The sequence below is a fragment of the Gymnoscopelus braueri genome, assembly GCF_963280865.1.
Source record: "Gymnoscopelus braueri genome assembly, chromosome: 5".
Taxonomy (NCBI): domain Eukaryota; kingdom Metazoa; phylum Chordata; class Actinopteri; order Myctophiformes; family Myctophidae; genus Gymnoscopelus; species Gymnoscopelus braueri.
The window spans coordinates 55,258,864-55,280,868 of record NC_137606.1 but is presented as its reverse complement, the minus strand read 5'-3'; the positions used below and the strand labels follow the sequence as shown (position 1 = coordinate 55,280,868).

General features: G+C 42.4%; 1 protein-coding gene across 1 annotated transcript in view; it reads right to left on the bottom strand.

The window, feature by feature from the left end:
* Positions 1–22,005, bottom strand: part of gria4a (glutamate receptor, ionotropic, AMPA 4a) — a gene marked incomplete at both ends in the record, with an annotated part of 221,244 nt that overhangs the window by 59,529 nt on the left and 139,710 nt on the right. The window contains 1 exon segment of the mRNA XM_080429317.1: positions 5,816–6,022. Within this exon segment, the coding sequence (XP_080285443.1) occupies positions 5,816–6,022 (207 nt within the window).

The following is a 22,005-nucleotide window of genomic DNA, read 5'->3' as shown; positions in this document are numbered from 1 at the left end:
GAATACTATCAAAATGTTATGAAATCCAGGTGCGCTCGGGTGGCAGGGTGGTAAAGTGCCTGCCCACAACCGCGGAGGTTGTGGGTTCAAATCCACCATGGAGCGCCTGGCTTTGTCGAGCGCTTATAGGCTACGAACACAATTGGCCCGTGTCCGGGGGAGGGAATGTGAAATGTAATTTCACTTTCAATAATTCTTGTGAGCTTATAGATTGGCTATTTAGGCCGCGCGACACCGTCGTGCAAAGTATAAATGGGCTTTAGTGGGTAATGTAACAACATAAATAACAGATGAGCAAAGCTAAAGAGAGTCAAATACAAACAAAAAAAATGAATGGAATACAGTGAAACATTTCTAAAACAGGGCCTATAATGCTGCCTATGAAATAATCTTCGCCTCTACTGAAGATGAAAAATAGGGAGGCAGGTTGAAAGTGTGTCTGTGGGTTTCATAAATATTTAACAAAAAGTATGAAATAATAACTGCATCGGATCCATTGGAACGCATATCCCTCCCCGAAAGGTAACAGTTTAAGACAGTACAGTACATGGTTTCCACCCAGCAGCTATGATAAATGAAAAGCTATACTTCCATTTTGTAGTGGAGTAAAAGGTATTTGCCTCAGATACACAGCCTACCATATTTGCCTCCGATGTAGTGAAGTAGAAGTATAAAGTATCGGAAAATGGACATACTCAAGTAAAGTGAAAGTCCCTCAAAACTGAAGTACAGTTCTTGAGTAAAAGTACTTACTTTCCACCACTACTGTATAGAGCAGCGGAGTCTGACATCGCTGCTGCTAGAGGGCGCTATCCCCCTGGATCAGGCCGTTATTTTTCATATGGCGATAAAGCATCAACTGACAGTGAAAAAGTATAAATGTATCCAAAGGGTAAGAATGTTTTTATTGTATTTTTCTCCAAACACAGACGTTATCAAATCGTCGCCTTGCTAAACTAATGGCATGTAATTTTTATTTATTTTTTCAGGAAAAAAAAAACTGATCCAAAACAAAACTGTATGATATTTCTTAATCATTTCACCCAAAATTTGTATAACAAAGTATGACTATTTAAATAGAAATAACACTGTCTGTCAGTTATGTAACATAAGAGATTTAAATAGGTTTAAATAGGATTAAATCTGATTTAGGCAAAAAATAAAATACAAAAATGGCCCTAATCAGTAAATAATCTGGCCTAAATCACAAAACCATGTGACTTAGGCCCAAAAAAAAAGGCCTATTTTGGCCTAAGTCACACTAGGGAGTTAGGCCATTATACTAAAAGGGGAGGGAACAGAATGATCCTTTTCAATCAGGAGATGGGCCATTTTACCAGAGGTGGCCAGTGTCATGAGGAGCTGACTTAGGCAACAATATCATTTTCCTAAAAAAAAGACTTAGGCCATTAGTTTAGCAAGGTGACGAAATGTAACTCAATATCATAAACGACACGGAGTCACACAGCTGACAGAATCGGCGGGTGGTTTGTTTATTTTTGGAACACAGTTCTTATATGATGCCATCTAAGATTTCAAGAGAAAAAATTATGCCGTGACCCATGGGTAGTGGCAGTGACGGCAGGACTTCGGTACTCTATGTGATGTAATATAATATATTACTCTTGATTCCAAGCAGTGGTGTAAATTAACTAAGTACATTTACTACAACATTTACAATGTTGAGGTATTTCCAATTTTCTGTACTTTTACTTTTACTCCACTACCTCTCTGAGGAAAATATTATATTTTTACTCCACTACTATTATTTGAAAACTTTAGTTACTAGTTACTTTGCAGATATAAATCATTATATTACAAAACATACATCAAACACTTCAGCCCTATTTTATACGTAGGCTATTTGAAAAACGCATCACATCACGACGCGTTGTGAGTTTGTAGATCTGCTATTTTCAAACATTGTAGTACTTTTACTTTTGGTACTTTAAGTATATTTTGATGCCAAGACTTGTGTACTTTTACTCAAGTAATATTTTGAACACAGGCCTTTTACTTGTAACAGAGTTCTACATTGCAGTATTGAATGGGATTACTTTTTCCACCACTGATTCCAAGTAATAAGTAATATAATATTATTACTTTTTTTAAGGAGTCATATGTAATAAGTAACATATTACTCTCCTGAGTAATATTGCCCAACACTGCCTACTGTATAGCAACATGGTTCTCATTTAGTGGATATCTTCATTTTGTTGGGCTTTGCCCACGCTGGCAGACAGACAGTAGAGGAGCAATTTGTTGACAGCTGGGAATGTTTGGAATGATTCAAACCTGATCAAGCAGAACTGCAAACCAACGTACGTCTACTGTTTCCTGTTGCACACAGGAGACCTAAGGCTAATTAGCCTAGCCTCCAAGGATTTGCAAAACGATCGTATTGAGGCTGTGTGTGCGCGCGCACGCTTGTGTACACAGACACACACACACACACGCACACACACGCGCACACACACACGCGCACACACACGCACACACACGCGCACACACACACACACACACACGCACGCGCACGTGGACACACACAGTGTGTCTGCAGTGAGTCACTACACTGAATCATTGTCAAATCACAACGCGAGGACATGAAGCTTCACACGTCCAAAATACTTAATTTTCAGGAAATGGAAAAAAAGACAATGTGTTCCAATGGATCCAACGTAGTTATTATTTAGTCATAAGCTCTTGTTGACACTTTTCATTGGTTCAATATATATAAAACCCACAGACACACATAATAACCGCTTTCAACCGTGTCTCTCCATTATTATTATAGTTTTTGCCAGACCCAGGGGGTCGGCCTACAGGAGGCTTTGTCGGTCGGTCGGTCGGTTGGTCTCTTTTCCTACCCAGCCATTCAGATTTCAACCACTAGGGGTCTGGCAGAACCAGGTCTCCTGGTCTTGTTTTTGGAAGCTTGTAGATCTTCTATTTTTGCTGTATTTGGGGCTTTTTAGTTTTTTAACCCATTAAGACCTGAAGCCGATTCTACAAATGTCTCCTATATCAGAGGAGACATTAATGTTTCTATATCAGTTTCTATATCAGTGGTGCTCAAACTTTTTCATGTCAAGGACCCCCAAAATTATATGCATTTTGCCACGGACCGCCATCTCAAAATATTTTGTTCCAGGGACCCCCCATGAAGCAAAGATTTGAGTTAAAAATGTTCGCTTTAAAAGAATATAAATATATTAATTTGCACACATTTTCTCGATCTTTAAAAAATAGCAGATCTACAAGCTCATAGCGCGGCACTCTGTGCCGCACTATGAGCTTGTAGATCTGCTATGAGCTTCTATATCGGCTATTTTTGAATAGCCAAAGTGTAAAATAATGCTTTTTAGCTCAAATCTAAAAGTGACCAGGTCTTAATGGGTTAAGTGAAAGTGAAATCTGTGGGCTTTATAAATAGTGGTATTAACACATTGAGTGCCAAAACCGGGAATTCACAGTTTTGCAAATACACTCGTTGAGTGCCATAACCGGAGATCTCCGTGAGGAGATTTTTTTATTTATTTTTTTATTTATTTTTCCACGTGGGGGCGCTCTAACGCACCTTTGGAATGATTCACAGAGCTTGAAAGAAGGAGAGGACGGAAGAGGATCCATGCCAAAAAAAACGACCTCCCGTCCGCACACATTATAACTCCTTGAGAAAAAGGTTAATATCTCGCATTTCTTTTTTAACGTGGTGGAAACGAGCCGTTTTCGATGGGCCATCACTCTGCAATGGGGGATCGCGATAGAAATATTATTGTTCCAGGTGATAGACGGGACCCTCCGCCATCGTGCACGCAGCCTTTGTTTACATCCGCGTCCTCGCCGTGGCGTCTACAGCCGTAAACAGCGCGGCGTAAATGGTAAGAATGCCAGCACTAGATGTACTGTACCCTGTTTTAATAAACCTCTGGCACCGAATGGGTTAACAAGAGCTTGTGACTAAATAATAACGACATTGGGTCCACAGGTTCTTTTCTCCATCTCCTGAAAAGTAATGGTTTTGGACATCCACGTTTTCCACTGCAATATATTTAATCACAACTCCGCAAGTTACAGACAAGAAATGCATACCTTATGCACTGTATGCAAACCAATAGCACACAAAATACACAACCCCAGTGCTTGAGTCAAAGTATAGACACTCCCGGTCAACTATCAACCCAACTGAAAGCTGCTCAGTCCCACTTTGATTGGAGTTAAAAGTACTGGAGTACTTTGCTTGCAAATAAACATTGTTGTTACTGTGTCACTATTATGTTCAGCACTCCTGCAGTAGTGCACTGTTTTCTCAGTGCATTTACAGAGCCTTGTAAACGCTCTGAAACCACCTAATGAATGCACTGACTCTAGTAAATAGACTTTGTTTACTGTCCACCACTGAACACTCTAGTCTCACAGCTTAAAAAAAAGCAACAGTATGGATGTAGAACAATGCAGAGAAATGACTGCTTGGATGTTTTAACTATTTAACAAAGGAATGCCCAACCATGCTGTAAAAGTTCATCTGTCTTTCTGTCTGTCTGTCTGTCTGTCTGTCTGTCTGTCTGTCTGTCTGTCTGTCTGTCTGTCTGTCTGTCTGTCTGTCTGTCTGTCTCTGTGTTGCATTATTGTATATTGTATTTTCTTTGCCAATTATTGATGGCGTTGCATTGAACAGGATGTATTTCTATCATGCTGTATCTGCTTTATTACTATTTCTTTGCCCTGTTAATCTGTATCTTAACTGCTGTGCTGTCTTTCAAATCAAATCAAATGTACAACAATCAAAACTGACCAAAGTGCTGTACATGGTGAGACAAAAAACATCAAACAGGAAAGTATGTGAGTGTGACAACATCAAAGTCACACATCACATACAACAAGAGATCAAGAATAGAACTTAAATGTGATTAAAAGCTAAGGAATAAAAGTGTGTTTTAAGAAGGGATTTAAAAGCCTCAATAGAATTGGCACTTCTAATATAGAAGGGCAAGCTGTTCCAGAGCCTGGGAGCAGCAGCAGCAAAGGTGCGGTCACCCCTACTCCTCAGCCCGGTTATGGGAACCTCTAAGAGCAACTGGTTGGCTGACCTCAGCGCTCTCTCTGGAATATAGGGCTCCAAAAGTTCAGACAGGTATAAAGGGGCTAGGCCATGCAGAGATTTGTAGGTGAATAAAAGAAGCTCAAAATCTATTCTAAAATTTGGCGACTGAATGTCCCTTGCGGGCTCAATAAAGGTCATATCTTATCTGTCTGTCTGTCTGTCTCTCTCCTTCTGTCCATCCCTAACTTCAATATCGTCCCTCCCTGGACCTCTCCCGACTCCAACAATTTCATATCGTCCACTTAGGTTTTAACCCTTTAAGACCTGAAGAAGCATCTGTGTCACATTTTCATTTGAGCTAAAAAGCATTATTTTACACTTTGGCTATTCAAAAATAGCAGATATACAATATGAGCTTGTCTATCTGCTATTTTTGAAAACACGTGAAAATGTGTGCAAATCTTTGAATATATTGTTTAAAGCGAACATTTTAAACTCTATTCTTTGCTTCTGGGGGGTCCCTGGAACAAAATATTTTGAGATGGGGGTCGGCGGCCAAATACATATACGGCGGCCAAATACATACATTTTGGGGTCCTTGACATGAAAAAGTTTGAGCACCACTGATATAGAAACATACGTTTTTTTCAGAATACTGTTAGGATTTAGAAGACATTTTGTAAAATCAGCCTCAGGTCTTAATGGGTTTTAACCCTCCCTCCCTCCCTCCCTGCCTCCCTCCCCTCACTCCATTCATCCGTCCTTCCTTACCCCGTACACGAGCTCTCCGACCATCCCGTTCCATATCTTGGTCTCGGGGTCCCTGGCTCCGTACTTGCCGTCCGGTACGATGGAGATCTTGTACTTGATTCCGATGTGCTTGGCGATCTCGGAGGCCAGGTCCACGCAGTAGCCCTCGAACTGGTCGTTGCCTTCGTGCAACTCCCAGTTCTTCTTCAGCATGACGTAGGGCCCCTCCTACCAAAGGAAAAACAACAGACACGTCTGTTTGGAATGAACCCAGGAAGTAAGGACATTTTCAAACAGATTCAAAACTCTTCCGACGAGCTCAAATGTTTTTTTCCCGCACTTTGGCGATTCTAAAATAGCACATCTACAAGTTGTGAGCTAGTAGATCTGCTATTTTGGAGAAAGTTTGACAAATGTAGAAACATTTGAGTACATACAGTATACTTTGCTACTGTAAGTATATTTTGATGCCAATACATTTGTACTCTTACGCAAGTACAGGACTGTACTGCAACTTAACATAACAAAGTTTTTCTAACATTGTGATATTTCTACTTACACTTAAAGAGATAGTTCACCCCCAAAATGGCTTTTTTTCCTATCGATTAGTCACCCCATGGAGACTTGAATTCACGGATATCTTTGTCGCATTCCTAAGCCAATAATTTGATGACCAGCAGCGGTTCCGGTAGGAGACACAAAGAGTCTCCTTTGTGAACTACTCCTTTAAGTAATACATTGGAGTACTTCTTCCACCACTGCTTGTGTGCTGTTACATAACCCACTAAAGCCAGAGCATGTTCATTGAGAGCATGTATATGTTAATGATCAATCAATTGATTGTGTTCCAGCTTGGATCAACGGAAATACTACTACTATCTGTATCATGAAAACAAAAATCTGGATTTTAGATATTTGTATTTATTTACATAAATGTTTTATATTATATGTTACATTCTCAATACAATCTCAGTGTTGTGACAATTATTTGGGGGCCCACTTCCTATATCCTCACGGGCCCCGCAGGTGGGGAATCACTGCTATAAAACACCTCAAGCAAACCCAAAGAACCACTGAAGAACCAATATTTTGTGAGAGGGAAAAAAACTTTCAAAATCAAAGTTTTCAAAGTCTAAAAATCCTCTCAGTGTGAATCCCAGCAGCCACCACAACGCACAGCGTTTACATGGCAGGCAGAGAATTTGAACAGCCAGCTTTTAAAAAAGGCCATTGTGTTTCGGGGGAGGGGTTTTTATCATGCTTCTGACTCACTGACGTGGCTGCTTTGTGCCTCACGCATACGACGTGTTCCCCATGGGAGCTGCACCTGCGCCTCAACGCAACGGCACCACCGCTAGCTGACAGCGAAAGACATGAACAAAGGAAAAAGAGGAGCAATGCACCGTCTTTGATAAAGTATCATAATAAGGGAATTTGTGCATATCCTTGGGCACGCGCGACTGCAACATTTGGAATTTCTCCGCGTGGAGATGGCTCGTTGAATTGCGTTTATTGAATGGGAGCACATTTTAACCCTTTAAGACCGGGAATCTGTGCAATTTTAAGATTTCTTTGGCTGTACAAAAATAGCAGATCTACAAGCTCATAGCGCGGCATCTTGTAGATCTGCTATTTGTGAACATTTGTGCAAATCTTTGAAAAGTCTTTTTTCAAAGCGAACATTTGTAATTCAAATCTTTGCTTCTGCAGGATTCTAAAAAAGTTTTCTAAATCCCAACCGTTTTTTGAAAAAACTTACGTTGCTATAATCAGTGGTTCTCAAACTTTTTCATGTCAAGGACCCCCACGATGATATGTATTTGGCCAGGGACCCCCCCATCTCAAAATATGTTGTTCCAGGGACCCCCCCATCTCAAAATATGTTGTTCCAGGGACCCCCCCAGAAGCAAAGATTTGAGTTACAAATGTTTGCTTAAAAACATTTATTTTCAAAGATTTGCAAAAAAAACCCATCTACAAGCCATGAGCTTGTATATCTGCTATTTTTGAATAGCCAAATAAATCTTAAAAATGACACGGATGCGTTCCCGGTCTTAATGGGTTAAACTCACAATCAACCGAGACTTGCATGAATGCACACGAGACACATGAGCGGGTAAATCCATGTGGACGTATGCGGTACACGTGTTCACGTTGCCCGTTTGTCTTGTAAATTGTTTCGTTATGGGAACCGCGCCGCCCCCCCCCCCCGTTAAAGCGCTACAGAGGGTGGCCTCGGACGGCCCAGTGCACCGTGGGAGGTCAGCTTCCCTTCCTGCACGGAATACATAGAAGAAGCCATGATTGTGTATAGCCAAGGCTGAGCTGGTTGTCAAGGACACTCACAACTCCAGCCACAGTCTGTTGGGCAAGCGCTACCGTTGTATCCAAAGCCGTAACCCCCGGATTTCTGAACAGTTTCCACTTGGCTACCGTCGGTGGTGTAAAGTAGGCTACATGTACTCAAGTGTGGTACTTAAGTACAATTTTGAGGTATTTTTACTTTACTAGAGTATTTCCAATTGTCTATACTTTTACTTCTACTCCACTACATCTCAGAGGCAAATATTGTACTTTTACTCCACTACAATTATTTGAAAACTTTAGTTACTAGTTACTTTGCAGATATAAATGATTACATTATAAAACATACATTAACCACTTTAGCCCTATTTTATACCTAGGCTAATTGAAAATAGCCGATCTACAAGCTCACAACGCGTCGCATCGCGACACGTTGTGAGCTTGTACTGTAGATCTACTATTTTCAAACATTTTTGTACTTTCACTTTTGATACTTTAAGTGCATTTTGATACCAATACTTTTGTACTTTTACTCAAGTAAAATTTTTATTCCGGACTTTTACTTGTAACAGAGTACTTCTACATTGCAGTATTGATACTCTTACTTAAGTAAAACATTTGAGTACTTTTTCCACCACTGGCTACCGTCAGACTGTCACCAACCGTCAGTTGAACAAGCGTCGAGACCCGCCTGTCGTCTGGCTATCCTGATGTGACAGGACTATTTCCGTGTGTATAAATATAACCATAGATATATGCGGTTTATTGGAGCGATTGCAGCTTGCAAAGCGGCTATTTTCGGGGCAGGTGAAAATCAGGTGTTTTTCCAACCCATCCCCCTAAATCTAACCACAATCTGAACAAACGCATGCAAGCGCACGCACGCACGCACGCACGCACGCACACACACACACACACACACACACACACACACACACACACACACACACACACACACACACACACACACACACACACACACACACACACACACACACACACACACACACACACACACACACACACACACACAGGGGGGGGGGGACCTTTGACTGACAGCCTATCCATCAGTTACCAGTGTGCTGTGATAATATGCCTGGTGCTCCCCGCCCTGTAATCCTGCTGAAATAACGCAGCCATATTAAAATGCTATCCAAGCCTTTTTAATCAAAACACTAATCTCATCAAATTAATCACACACGCTAACACAATGCCCACCACACCCGAGCTATAACCAAACACATCATCCAATACAATGGAACAATGATGGCGAACATCGGAGTCACTCTCTTCATCTGGGAAATTGATTTGCATGGCAAATGAGTGTTTAATCAAAGGGGCGTTTTACATGCACACGGCTATAAAAAACGGTTAAATGATAATCATAAACAATACAACAATAGGCATAGTGACAATAGATCTACAGTAAAGCAAGAACTTTTAGATTCGATCTATTTTTGAACGTTTTTCAATAGGGCTTATGTGGTTAAAGGGATATTCCAGCCGGAAGGCATGGCAGACAATCAACCTGCTCTCACGGAGAAAAACAACACCCCGTAGGTGTCCAGTGTCAGCCGACGCCATTGCTTCCCAGCTCCTAAAAAATGGCCGCTTCCCTGAGGCAGACAAACACTTCACTCGTCTGACATCGTGTGAGGTATCATCTCTCTCCAGGGCAGCCAGCGTGGATGCTAACCTTTCGGGAGACTTCACGACAGCGGAACTAAGGGCAGCAATGAAAAAACTGAAGCCAGGCAAGTCACCAGGTCGAGACAATATCCAACCAGAGTTTGTCATACACCAAAGTGAAAGAACATCCCACTGGCTTTGCTCATTCTTCTCATCATGCTTCCGGAGGTCCAAGATTCCAAAGACCTGGCGCCGTGCCTCCGTCATAGCCTTGCCAAAGCCAAATAAACCCCCCGAAGACCCGAAGTCCTATAGGCCCATCTCTCTGCTCTGCGTCCCATATAAGATCCTGGAGAGGCTTATACACGGCCGTATCGAGCCAGTGGTGGACCCACAACTCCCCCCGGAACAAGCCGGCTTTCGCAGAGGCAGGTCAACAGTGGACCAGGTTACGCTACTCACTCAGGACATAGAGGACAGCTTTCAGGACAACGAGAAAGCCGGAGTTGTATTCCTGGACCTGACAGCCGCCTACGACACCGTGTGGCACCGTGGACTACATCTGAAACTGCTGAGGACAATCCCGGACCGGCATATGGTGAGGTTCATCATGGAGATGATATCCAACCGGAGCTTCATCCTACAGACCAGCGATGGCCAGACCAGCAGGCTCAGAAGGCTGAGGAACGGCGTCCCGCAAGGCTCCGTCTTCTCACCAATGTTGTTTAACATCTACATTCATGACCTGCCAGATACAACATCCACCAAGTACGGCTATGCGGACGACCTGGCTATCATGCTTCGACGTCCAACATGGAAGGCGATGGAAGATGGCCTCAACCGAGACATGGGCATCCTGGCAAACTACATCCAGAAGTGGCATCTTCAGCTCAGCATGGGCAAAACAGTGTCTGCAGCTTACCACCTCTACAACCGGGAAGCAAGAAGGGAACTGGATATGCATGTTGGCAACCACCGCCTGGAGTTCCAGCAAGCCCCCAAGTACCTCGGCGTATGCTTGGACCGAACACTCTCTTACAAGCAACATTTGGATGAAGTGAAGGCCAAAACAACAGCAAGGGTCTCGCTCATTCGACGCCTAGCAGGTTCAACTTGGGGAGCTTCCCCCCAGACCCTACGCATATCCACGCAAGCCCTGGTCCTGCCCGTAGCAGAATACTGCGCCCCTGTCTGGAGCAGAAGCCCCCACGTCAACAAGGTTGACACTGTCATCAACAGAGCTATCCGGACAGTAACTGGTTGTCTGAAACCCACCCCTGTGTCCTACCTGCCAGTCCTAGCTGGAATCGCCCCAGCCAGTCTCCGACGGGATGCGGCTACCCTCGCCCTGGCAAGAAAGGCCCAGAAGTACGACTGGCACATCCTGCACAAAGCCACAACAACACCGGCACCATCAGGCAGGCTCAAGTCTCGCCATCCCTACAACAAGGCAGCACAAGAGATGCTACAGTCTATCCCTGAGGACTTGTCCAGAGACGCCTGGCTGGCAGCATCGTGGAAACGGTCATGGGAGACAGCTGGGCCCTCCCGTATCCAGCGATACATCCAGGACCCAGGAGGAGGTGTAAAAGGAGAAGACATGCCACGCCATCTATGGACCTCGCTGAACCGTCTGCGCACTGGAGTCGGGCGCTTCAAGTCTTCTATGAAGAAGTGGGGCCTAACGGACAGTGCGGCATGCGAGTGTGGCGAGCCTGAACAGACTGCCGAGCACATTATCACCGGCTGCCCCCTATACAGCCCACCCTCAGAAGCTGGTCTTTTCGACGAGACGAGGGCGTGGCTGCAGGACACTGAGTTGGCCATCTGATGATATACGAAAGAAGAAGAAGAGTCAACAGAACCAAGGACGGGTGTTTTTGATGAATCTAACATGGTTAAAATGGATTTTGAAGTTACAATGGGTTTGTATAGGAAAGGGTGTGTCTTATAAAATGAATATCAAATATCTAAATACTGAATCAAGCAACTTAAAAACTGTCTGGGGGGCTCACAAAGGCCTGAGTAGATGATACAATGACCAAAAGTTTTTTTGAAAGTGAAATATCCCTTTATCCCTCAATTTAGATTTACTTGTTTGATTGGTAATTGGTAAATGCTCTTTTCGTATACCGGTACTAGATTTTCATGTCGCTAGGCCTGTAAGTATAACTATTTCGATGCCAATAAATGTCAGCACTTCCACAGGAAACCGGGTTCAAATCCGGGGTACAAGAGAAAAGGTACTTATAGTGCAGCTTTAAATATTTATAAAAACCCACAGAAATACTAAAACCACTTTCAACACGTCAAAGAAATGTCAAAAGCAGCCAAAAATCGCAAACACGTCACAACACGTCACATCACAGCTTTAGGTAAAAAAGGTACTTTTTTCCACCCCTTAGTAAAACTAAGAATAGTCTGGCCATGGACGTTACTGAATAAAACCCACACGCAATATTATTGAATGTCACACGAATAGAGAAAGATGGAGAAAAGCGTCACATTTGCACATTAAAGTGTAGCGATAAAGCAACGCTGACACAAATGATGATAGTTATTCATTAGCCCTAATAAGGACATCAAGACAACAAACTAACTGCAGCCATTCAGACGCCATGCGATACAAATGAGAATATCATCTACAGTATGTCGGGTGGAAATCTCATATGTCCAAAACTGATTTTATTTGACCTTAATTTAAGAAAAATTCAAAAGTAGCAAAAACAGCAGATCTACAAGCTCACAACGCGACACATTGCACCGTGTTGTGAGCTTGTAGATCTGTTATTTTCACTACTTTTGTGTGACACGTACTGTAGCATGACGAATTAGGGCGTTAATTTACGAAAAAACGAACAAACATGAAAAGTTGAAATATGGAGATTCTGCTCGACAGCAACGATATCCGCCACGTATACATCTAGCAAGCGACAAGTCATGAAACCGTACGATGTAAAGGAACAAGCCGCAACACTTTATCATCATCGTCATCATCATTGTCATCTTCAGGAAGAGAAAAAAAACACCTCCCTTGTCCTGTTGTGTTCATTGTCAGAGCATACAAAAACACATTCTTCCTCAAATCTCATTATGAGAGACATTAGCCAGCCTCGGGGCGCTCATTCCACTGGCGCTACATGAATCACTGTGTTAATGAACAGCAAAACACGGCCCAGAAAATAACTGCAATACTCTTTAACAGCACAATACATCCGTACAGAACAACCCCCGTTACACTAAGACATGTGGACCTACCAACGTGTTTCCACCTCACACCTTATGTCTAAACTCATGTACCGTGCCTGCTGCTTTATGCAAAGTGTACGTAAGTGTACCTCTTTTCTTTTATCTTTCTGAAAACGACAAATTATGGAGCTACATAGGATCACAATGGAAACAAGCAGTACTGTTTGCAGCGTGCTAATACTGTATTCAATCAGTATATACAATCAATCAATCAATCAATCAATCAATCAATCAATCAAGCTTGCACACAAACACATTACACCCACTTATTTACACCTGTAACCTGTGATGTAACACTAAAGTTGTAAACATTTTTGATTCTGATTCTTCGCTGTCACTTTCTATGTAGACTGCCCTATAGCGTGTCTGATATCGGATCTAGAGGGGCGGGTTAAAAATCTCTGCTGAAAACTTCCGTGAGATCCCATTGGTTCACCGATCTGTCCGTCAGCCCCCGCCCCGCCTCCTCCCTCAATGTGCAACATGAGAGCCCTGACGTCACAACATTTTGAGCGACGCCCTGCACTCTGGTTGGTTGGGGAAATGAAACACTTCCTATTCCAGGAACGTCAACACGCTGGTCCAGGGTTTTATTTTTGAGCAAAAATAAAAAATAAAAGCCTAAAGATCGAGGCTACTTTCTATGCAATCTGGGATCCCAGGTTTTAAAAAAAGGGGAAAACAGCGCCCCCAGCGTTTTTCACTTTTGCACATCGCAGCTCTGAATCTGTTCTTGAGAGATTACTTTCTATGAAGCCCATGTCCATAAACGCATAAGAATCTGCTTATAATACTGTATAATTAACAGTTTTACAAACTCATCAATATTCATAATGCTTCATAACAATAGCCATAACTCATGATAAAGCATTTTAAACTCACTTATAAGGTAACGTATCATAATACTTCATTATTGCTGGACACTCAAGAGAATATTCCAAAAAGACTGAGTGAGTGAGTGTACCCTTCGCATATCTCGAGAATATCCCAACCAATGATATTAATATTAATATTAATATTAATATTAATATTAATATTAATATATTAATAATAATAATCATTATGAAGGATTATCTACCTATCTAGTAGGTCAACTTATTGTAATTTGTAGAGGGCACCTTAGTAGATTGTTTATTGAGCTAAACACTGTAAGTAGTAACACCTCTCACACACGCACACACACACACACACACACACACACACACACACACACACACACACACACACACACACACACACACACACACACACACACACACACACACACACACACACACACACACACACACACACACACACACACACACACACACACACGCACGCACACACCCCCTCCCCCCCCCCACTGGGAGCTCTGCCAACATTGGGCTTGCTTCACGTTTAAGCCTCCTCAGGGGTTGTTATCAGTATGCCCCAGACTCCTTTGTCGCAGTGTGTGTGTGTGTGTGTGTGTGTGTGTGTGTGTGTGTGTGTGTGTGCGTGTGTGTGTGTGTGTGTTGCGTTTAAAGTTGCAGGTATTTAAAGCTGGGAAGGAAGTGTCATGTTTGTGCTTGAGTTATACGAGGACATGACAGGCACAGAGAGAGACTTCTACTCCACTACATCTCAGAGGAAAAAAGTGTATATTTACTCCAATACAGTTACTGGAAAACTTTAGTTACAAGTTACATTTTGATTTGATAACTATTAGGAAACACACTACATTAACCAATTAACCCATTAAGACCATTTCTACAAAATGTCTTCTAAATCCTAACAGATTTCTGAAAAACGTATGTTTCTATATCAGTGGTGCTCAAACTTTTTCATGTCAAGGACCCCCAAAATGATATGTATTTGGCCGCGGACCCCCATCTCAAAATATGTTGTTCCAGGGACCCCCCAGAAGCAAAGATTTGAGTAAAAAATGTTCGCTTTAAAATAATATAAATATATTAATTTGCACACATTTTCTCGATAAAAAAAAAATAGCAAATAGCAGATCTACAAGCTCGTAGCACGGCACTCGGTGCCGCGCTATGAGCTTGTATATCTGCTATTTTTGAATAGCCAAAGTGTAAAATAATGCTTTTTAGCTCAAATGAAAACGTGACACAGATGCTTCTTCAGGTCTTAATGGGTTAAGGCTTCGGCTATTCAAAAATAGCAGATCTACAAGTTCACAACGCGCCACATTGACATGTTGTTTCATCTGGTACTGTGAGTATTATATTGATGCAAATAATGTACTTTTACTCAAGTCAAATTGTTTAAAGTGTATACAGTCTTTAGCCTACCTGTAACTAGCCTCGATCTCCAGGCTTTTATTGTTTAGTTTTGCTAAAAAATAAAAGCCTGGCCCAGCGCGTCGGTGTACTCTGTATGAGGAAGTGTTTCACTTCCCAACCAACCGGAGTGCAGTGGGCGTCGCTCGTAATGTTGTGTTAACGGGGCGGGGTTGACGGACAGATCGGTGAACCAATGGGATAAGGCGCAATCTTTCGCCGGCTCTATACACCCGCCCCTCTATACACGAAATCAGGAGCGTTGGGGCAGTCTAACCTGTAACAGACATTTCTACCATGTGGTATTGATACTTTTACTTGATTAAAACAAAGTCGGAGTACTTCTTCTTCCACCACTGGGAATGAAGAGAGGAATGGGAGGAGGAGATAAAAGCAGGAAGAGGCAGAAATAAGAGAGAGAAAAAGGGAGAGAAGGTGGAGTGCGAGGTGGAGGAAGAGAAGGATGAGGGGGGGAGAAAGGATGAAAACAGTGTGGGTGTGGGTGGAGATAATAGAAGAGAAAGGGGAGGGATGAGGGAAAGTTGTCAGGATGGATAACAAAGAGAGCGGGGGGGAGTGAGAGAGAGAGAGAGAGAGAGAGAGAGAGAGAGAGAGAGAGAGAGAGAGAGAGAGAGAGAGAGAGAGAGAGAGAGAGAGAGACTGGCTACTGTAAAGAGCTTCGGTAAAGAGCTAGTATAATGTGTGAGAGCAAGACGGACTGGAGGAGAGCAGCTTTCTTTGTAGCAGCAAATGGTTGGGGCTGATAAGACATGAATCACTTTCTTTTCTGGCAGCAGAACATGCAGACCAGACTGCAAAATAGAAGCCAGTTAACCAGTGAAGCGCCACAACATGCACACAACACTGGATCATTTGCTGTCTCCTTGGAACCAAAACGTTTTTTTTGCGTGAAATAATAGCAATAAACATAAAAAAAATTGGGATATTTACCTGTGACCCAATGGTCGTCGTGACCCAAAACTGGGTCATGGCCCCTATGTTTGGGTGTGGTTGGTTTGTTTTATAGAAGCCAGTAAAGCAGTGAAGCAGCGAGCGTGCAAAGGCACCAGGCAGCCAAATAGCTTTGCCCAGGGGTTCCCAAACTCCCCGGGATCCAAACGTACAAAACATTTCGTGATGAATGAACCACTTTAAGCCCCATTTCAAATGTATATTTTATCATTATTTAGTCACAAGCTCTCGTTAATACTTTTGGTTGGTTCAGTATTTATAATAAAAACAAAAATAAAACACAGCCACACATAATCACTTTCAACCCGGCCTCCCTATTTTTGGGCATGTAATTATGCAATGCTTTTTCTTTTTTTTTACCCATTAAGGCCTGAAGCTGATTCTACAAATGTCTTCTAAATCCCAACAGTATTCTGAAAAAACGTATCTTTCTATATCAGTGGTGCTCAAACTTTTTCATGTCAAGGACCCTGAAAATGATATGTATTTGGCCGCCGACCCCCATCTCAAAATGTTTTGTTCCAGGGACCCCCCAGAAGCAAAGATTTGAGTTAAAAATGCTCGCTTTAAAACAATATATATTCTAAATATTTGCACACATTTTCACGATTTTTCAAAAATTGCAGATCTACAAGCTGCCGCGCTATGAGCTTGTAGATCTGCTATTTTTTAATAGCCAAAGTGTAAAATAATGCTTTTTAGCTCAAATGAAAAAGTGACACAGATGCGTTCCAGGTCTTAACACATTGAATGCCAGTCGCGTAGATCTACGCGAACCTATTTAAAGCCGCAGCGTGCCAGTCGCGTAGATCTACGCGAACCGCCGATTCCCATTGAAATTGCCCCAGGTGCACTTTCCGATTTTTTTTGATCCATTTCCGTTTCCGGTTTCCGGTCGGAAACAGAATTATTCGGGTTCCGTTTTTTTCGATCGTATCCGCTTCCTGTCTGGGATCCTGTTTAAAACTCGATTTTCTCGGTTGTTGTTTTTCTCCTCGCTGATCACTGTTTAGCGTTGATCCACTGTATCTTCAAGATGGCGGCTCGCATTTGGAAACTATTTTCGCTGGCCGTTTCTCACAGATCCGCTGTGTGTTTAGAACCAAATGAACGCGCACTTTTAACTTATTTAGCGAGGTCTGTGGCGACATGAAAAAAACAAAAAAACAACAATAAAACGCTGGCACTGGTGAGTACATTATGAGATTAAACTCTGGCATGGAATGTGTTAATGGGTTAAACAAAGTTATGAATCAGCTTTCATCATATTTAGGGGAGCACTTTGATGATATCGTAAAACCAAGAAATAAATAAATAAAAACTGCATTGCCCAAAATCAAGCTCATGTATTGCGTGTGGCATTTTTATTGCATAACATATTGGCCACCTAATTAGATGAGTGCTTTATAGGGGTGGGGGGTGGACACTGTAAAACGGCTGCAGCAGATATGGAATATGATATTAAACTAGAAAAGTGCGCTCCTTAGAGCGTTGATCCGCGCCAGGCCGGGTTGCCTACTCAGGGATCTGTTCAGACCTGTTATAGCGCCATCATGAGGCCGATTTGAAACATTTGGGGTGGCAGATATTCCTTGGCCTGCTGGGAGTGTGTGTGCAAAGTTTCACGCCAATCGGACAAAAGCTTTCATGATTTGTGCCATTTTGTGTAAAATGGGCCACTCCCTCAAACTTTGAAAGCCAATCGTAGCCAATTGGAATGGAATCTGACACATCTGACAGATGCGTCTTGATCACGTGACTACAGAGATAATGTATACTGATTTATGTGAGGAAAAAATCTGTAGGAGTAGTAGCAAAAAGTGGGTTTAAAGAAATGAGAAAGGAAGAAAGGAAGAAAGGAAGAAAGGAAGGAAGAAAGGATGAAATAAAGGGAAAGAAATAGCAAAAATAGATGGACATTGCCTATATGGGAGTTGCATCATGATACAGGAATACAAGGGGCACAATATTGATTAAACAACCTATGGTTCATGAGTTATGGGCCAAAACATGACATTTAGGGTGGGTGGCAGTTTTTCTTTGGCCTAGTGGGAAGTGTCACAGCAATCTGAGTATGCCTTCATCATAGCACACATTTTCTTTAAACAACAGATTTGGCATTCCTCCATCTATGGGAAAAGCATTGATAATGTTATATAAAGTTGTCAGGACATGTGGGGGAAACACAACAAAAAATCTCTGCTTACCAAAACCTAGTTGTGCGGCTGTGGTCAGTATCTCTGCGTTATTTCCAATATCAAGGAACCTTGACATTGGAAAAATAATAGTTTCACGCTCCACGCATTAACCGCATACTTATACTTTGTACTTTCAACATTTTCAAAAACAGCACAAATAGCATTATCTACAAGTTCACAACGCAGCATTGTGACCTCACCTGAAGACGAAATATTCATGTCAATAACAGCACGCACAACATAGTTAATGTCAGAGTTTATGCTGGCGTTCTTTTGACGTCTTCCAGACCACATTCAGTTTGATTAATGTCATTGTGTATTCTACATAATGACATCATCACGCAATGACATCACACAGTTGTCATTGCAACTTTGTGTCCTTTAAGATGAATTGTCAAATAATAATTGTCATTTTGGAACTTATTTCAGACAAATCCGGCTGCCTGTAGGGACCTCCCCTGTCGATTTTACCTGAACAGTATCTGTGTAACCCAGGGATTTACTGAACCTGCCTGGACTGTGATTGTGCTGGTGATCTTATTTCCCATATTAGGAGATCAACAGTCATCGGCTTCCTTGATTGGTCAACCCAACCCATCACGCTTGTCAAACTTTGTGGTGCTACTGGACGCACTCAAAATGTTCTGCTGGACGGTGCATCTGAATGGAGGACCTGCAAGACCTGGTCAGAAGTCTGTTGTTGCAGTGGAGCACAAGGTGTACTACTTTGGGGGACGCTGTTATGACGTGCACATTTTCAACACAGTGTCTTTATGCTGGAGATGCTGGAGGAAGATATCATCTACATCTGGGGAGGGTATCCTTACTGCAGCGTGCTTTATGCATTTGATGTCGACGCCCACATATGGTTCAAGCCCAATGTTTCTGGTACTGTTCCAGAGGCGAGGTACTACCACTCAGCCTGTGTCTTGGGGAAGGTCATTTATATCCATGGAGGATGGCTCAAGCAGCCTGGACGCACTAATGACATGCACAAGTTGGACACCACCGCAATGGTCTGGTCTTTAATTAACACCAAAGGCACTCCAGCACCTGTTTCAGATCATTCTGCCACCATCATCGGGACAAAGATGTTTGTATTTGGGGGCTGGGGTGGTCAGGGTGACGACAACAGCATCAGAGAGTTTGACACAGAGACCAACTGCTGGCTGAGCACGCCCTTTGCACAGCCTCTACCAGAAGGACACACACATCCTTCAGCCTTTGCCTACAATGGAGAGCTGTACATGTTTGGCCATCACCGGTTAAATGATCTGAGGAAATTCAATTCAGATACCTTTTCCTGGAAGAAGATTGAACCCAAGGGGAAAGCCCTGTCTCAAACACATATAAAGTGTTGTTGCATGGTGGGAGATCGTATCCTCCTCTTTGGGGGAAACAGTGATGACCTGTACATGTTAGACTTAAGTCCTAGTCTGAAGACGTTATGCAAGCTTGTGGTCATTCAGTACAGTCTGGAGCAGTCAGAACTCCCACACAACATCAGGTGGGAACTGGCTGCAATGACTATCAACAGGAAGAAAAGAAAAACAGTCCACTAAAAACAAACAAAAAAACAAACAATCAAACAAACCAAACAATGACTCGCTAGCACAGATTCACAGCCCACAGCCGTGTGCTGTGCTGTGCGCTATGCCGTGTGCTCTCTGAGCCCCATTTGGATTAGAGTTCTCAAATTCTGCCCGAGCCCGACCCTACCCGACCGGACGTTTTCGGGCGGGCCCGGGCCAGGCCCAAAATCTATGCTAATTATTCAGGCTGGACCGAGCCTCGGGTTCCGTGAAGAAGAAGAAGGCCGACGGAAATGGCAGTGGATGAATTGGATGCAGCTCAAAGTGAACTTTACTCAGGTATCTAGTTTGTCACCATCCGAACTTCCTATAGCCCGTTATTAAAGAAAAACAGGTGACGATGGCCACAACTAAATCGTAAATCGCCAAAAAAAAAATGACGAAAGTGGCCGTTTTCAAGACGTTTTGGCCATTATCGCTGGAACGGAAGGTCCAATCTGCTCAGTTGCAAGCTTGTTGGATGTGTGACTTTAACCCAAGATATCGTGATCCGAAGATTTGCTGCTCCATTCACTTCTTGGTGAACTTATTACTTAAAAAGGCTGTATCTCGGCTCCTGAGCACTTTTTTTTTACTATGTATTTTTGGCCCAGACATGCTATTTTCAAAGGCAGACAATTAATGTCAACGAGGTCACGATGACCTTGTTGACATTTTGTGAAACCACACAGTGCAACCCTCAGTGATTAGCACCCATCAGGGGATCGATCATACTGGAGATAAATATTCTGTGACTACTTGAAAAAGGTAAGACAATCGAACGCAATAATTTTTTTAAATTTAATTGGCACTGAATGAGTTAAGCACATAATGACACCTTTTGGGTTTTTTGGGCCTGAAAGTGTGGTAATTGTTCGGGCCGGGCCAAGCCTCGGGCCGGCCCAGTAGGGCCCAGTTAGGGCCGGGCCTTAATTCTCAGGCCCCGTTTTGAACTCTAATTTGGATATTGATGATGACCTTACTGTAGTTACAGAGACAGACTAGAAAAGATCCCCACCAGGCTGAGTTGCCTGCCCAAGGCCCGGAAACTTTGGAAGGCAGTGATAGCCAATAGGAATTGACTCTGCTAAATATACTTGATACATCTTGATCAGATGACTCCAGAAATCAGTTGTACCGATTTGTGTGAGTTTCGGACTCAATTTGTAGGAGAGGTAGCAAAAAGTGTGTTTAGAAGAAAACGAGAAATGACGGGAAATCTAGTCTGGCACAAATGGCAGAGTTGCGTCATGATCCAAGGAATCCAGGGCCAGGGGTGAAAAAAACTAATTTGATTGAACGTCCTATGGTTCAAGAGTTATAGGCCATAATGTTAATCGGCATGTTAGATGGAGTTGCCAAGTTATTTGAGTTAATTTTCTTTCATTTTTTTTGTTTGCTTACAAGTAAAATATATATATATATATATATATATATATATATATATATTTTATATAAAACGATAATTAATGGTCTAGGACTCTCCAAGATCGGGATCTGTATCTGCCCCAAAAATGTGGCATCGGTCAGACTCTACTTGTAATGGCTTGCATCCTTACATTAATGAGTCATTAGTGTATTAATGTGGAAAGACAACCGTGATTCTACCAGGACATAGACATCCAGCCTGACTCCATTGACTTCCTGAGGCGAACACGATCATGGACCATGCATGCTTCAGCCTAAACTGTACACAGTGCGGGGGACAGAGTACTCAACCCCAGTACTTGAGTCAAAGTATAGATACTCCCGGTAAAATATGACTCAACAACAAGTGAAAGTTGATCAGTTGAGAGTGAGCAAGCATCCAAAAGTACACATTTACTTTAATAATAATCCATTGCTGTATTAAAATGTAGCCCCCCCCCCCCCAAAATGAAATAAAATAAAATAAAATATCATACAACAATATCATGATGTATCATTGCAAGTTTCGGTCCCAGGGGGTCAGGAGTCAAAAGTACAATATTTTTTGACATTTTAGTAAATGTCATAAGCTTCTAAAGAAACAAATACTAAAAGTA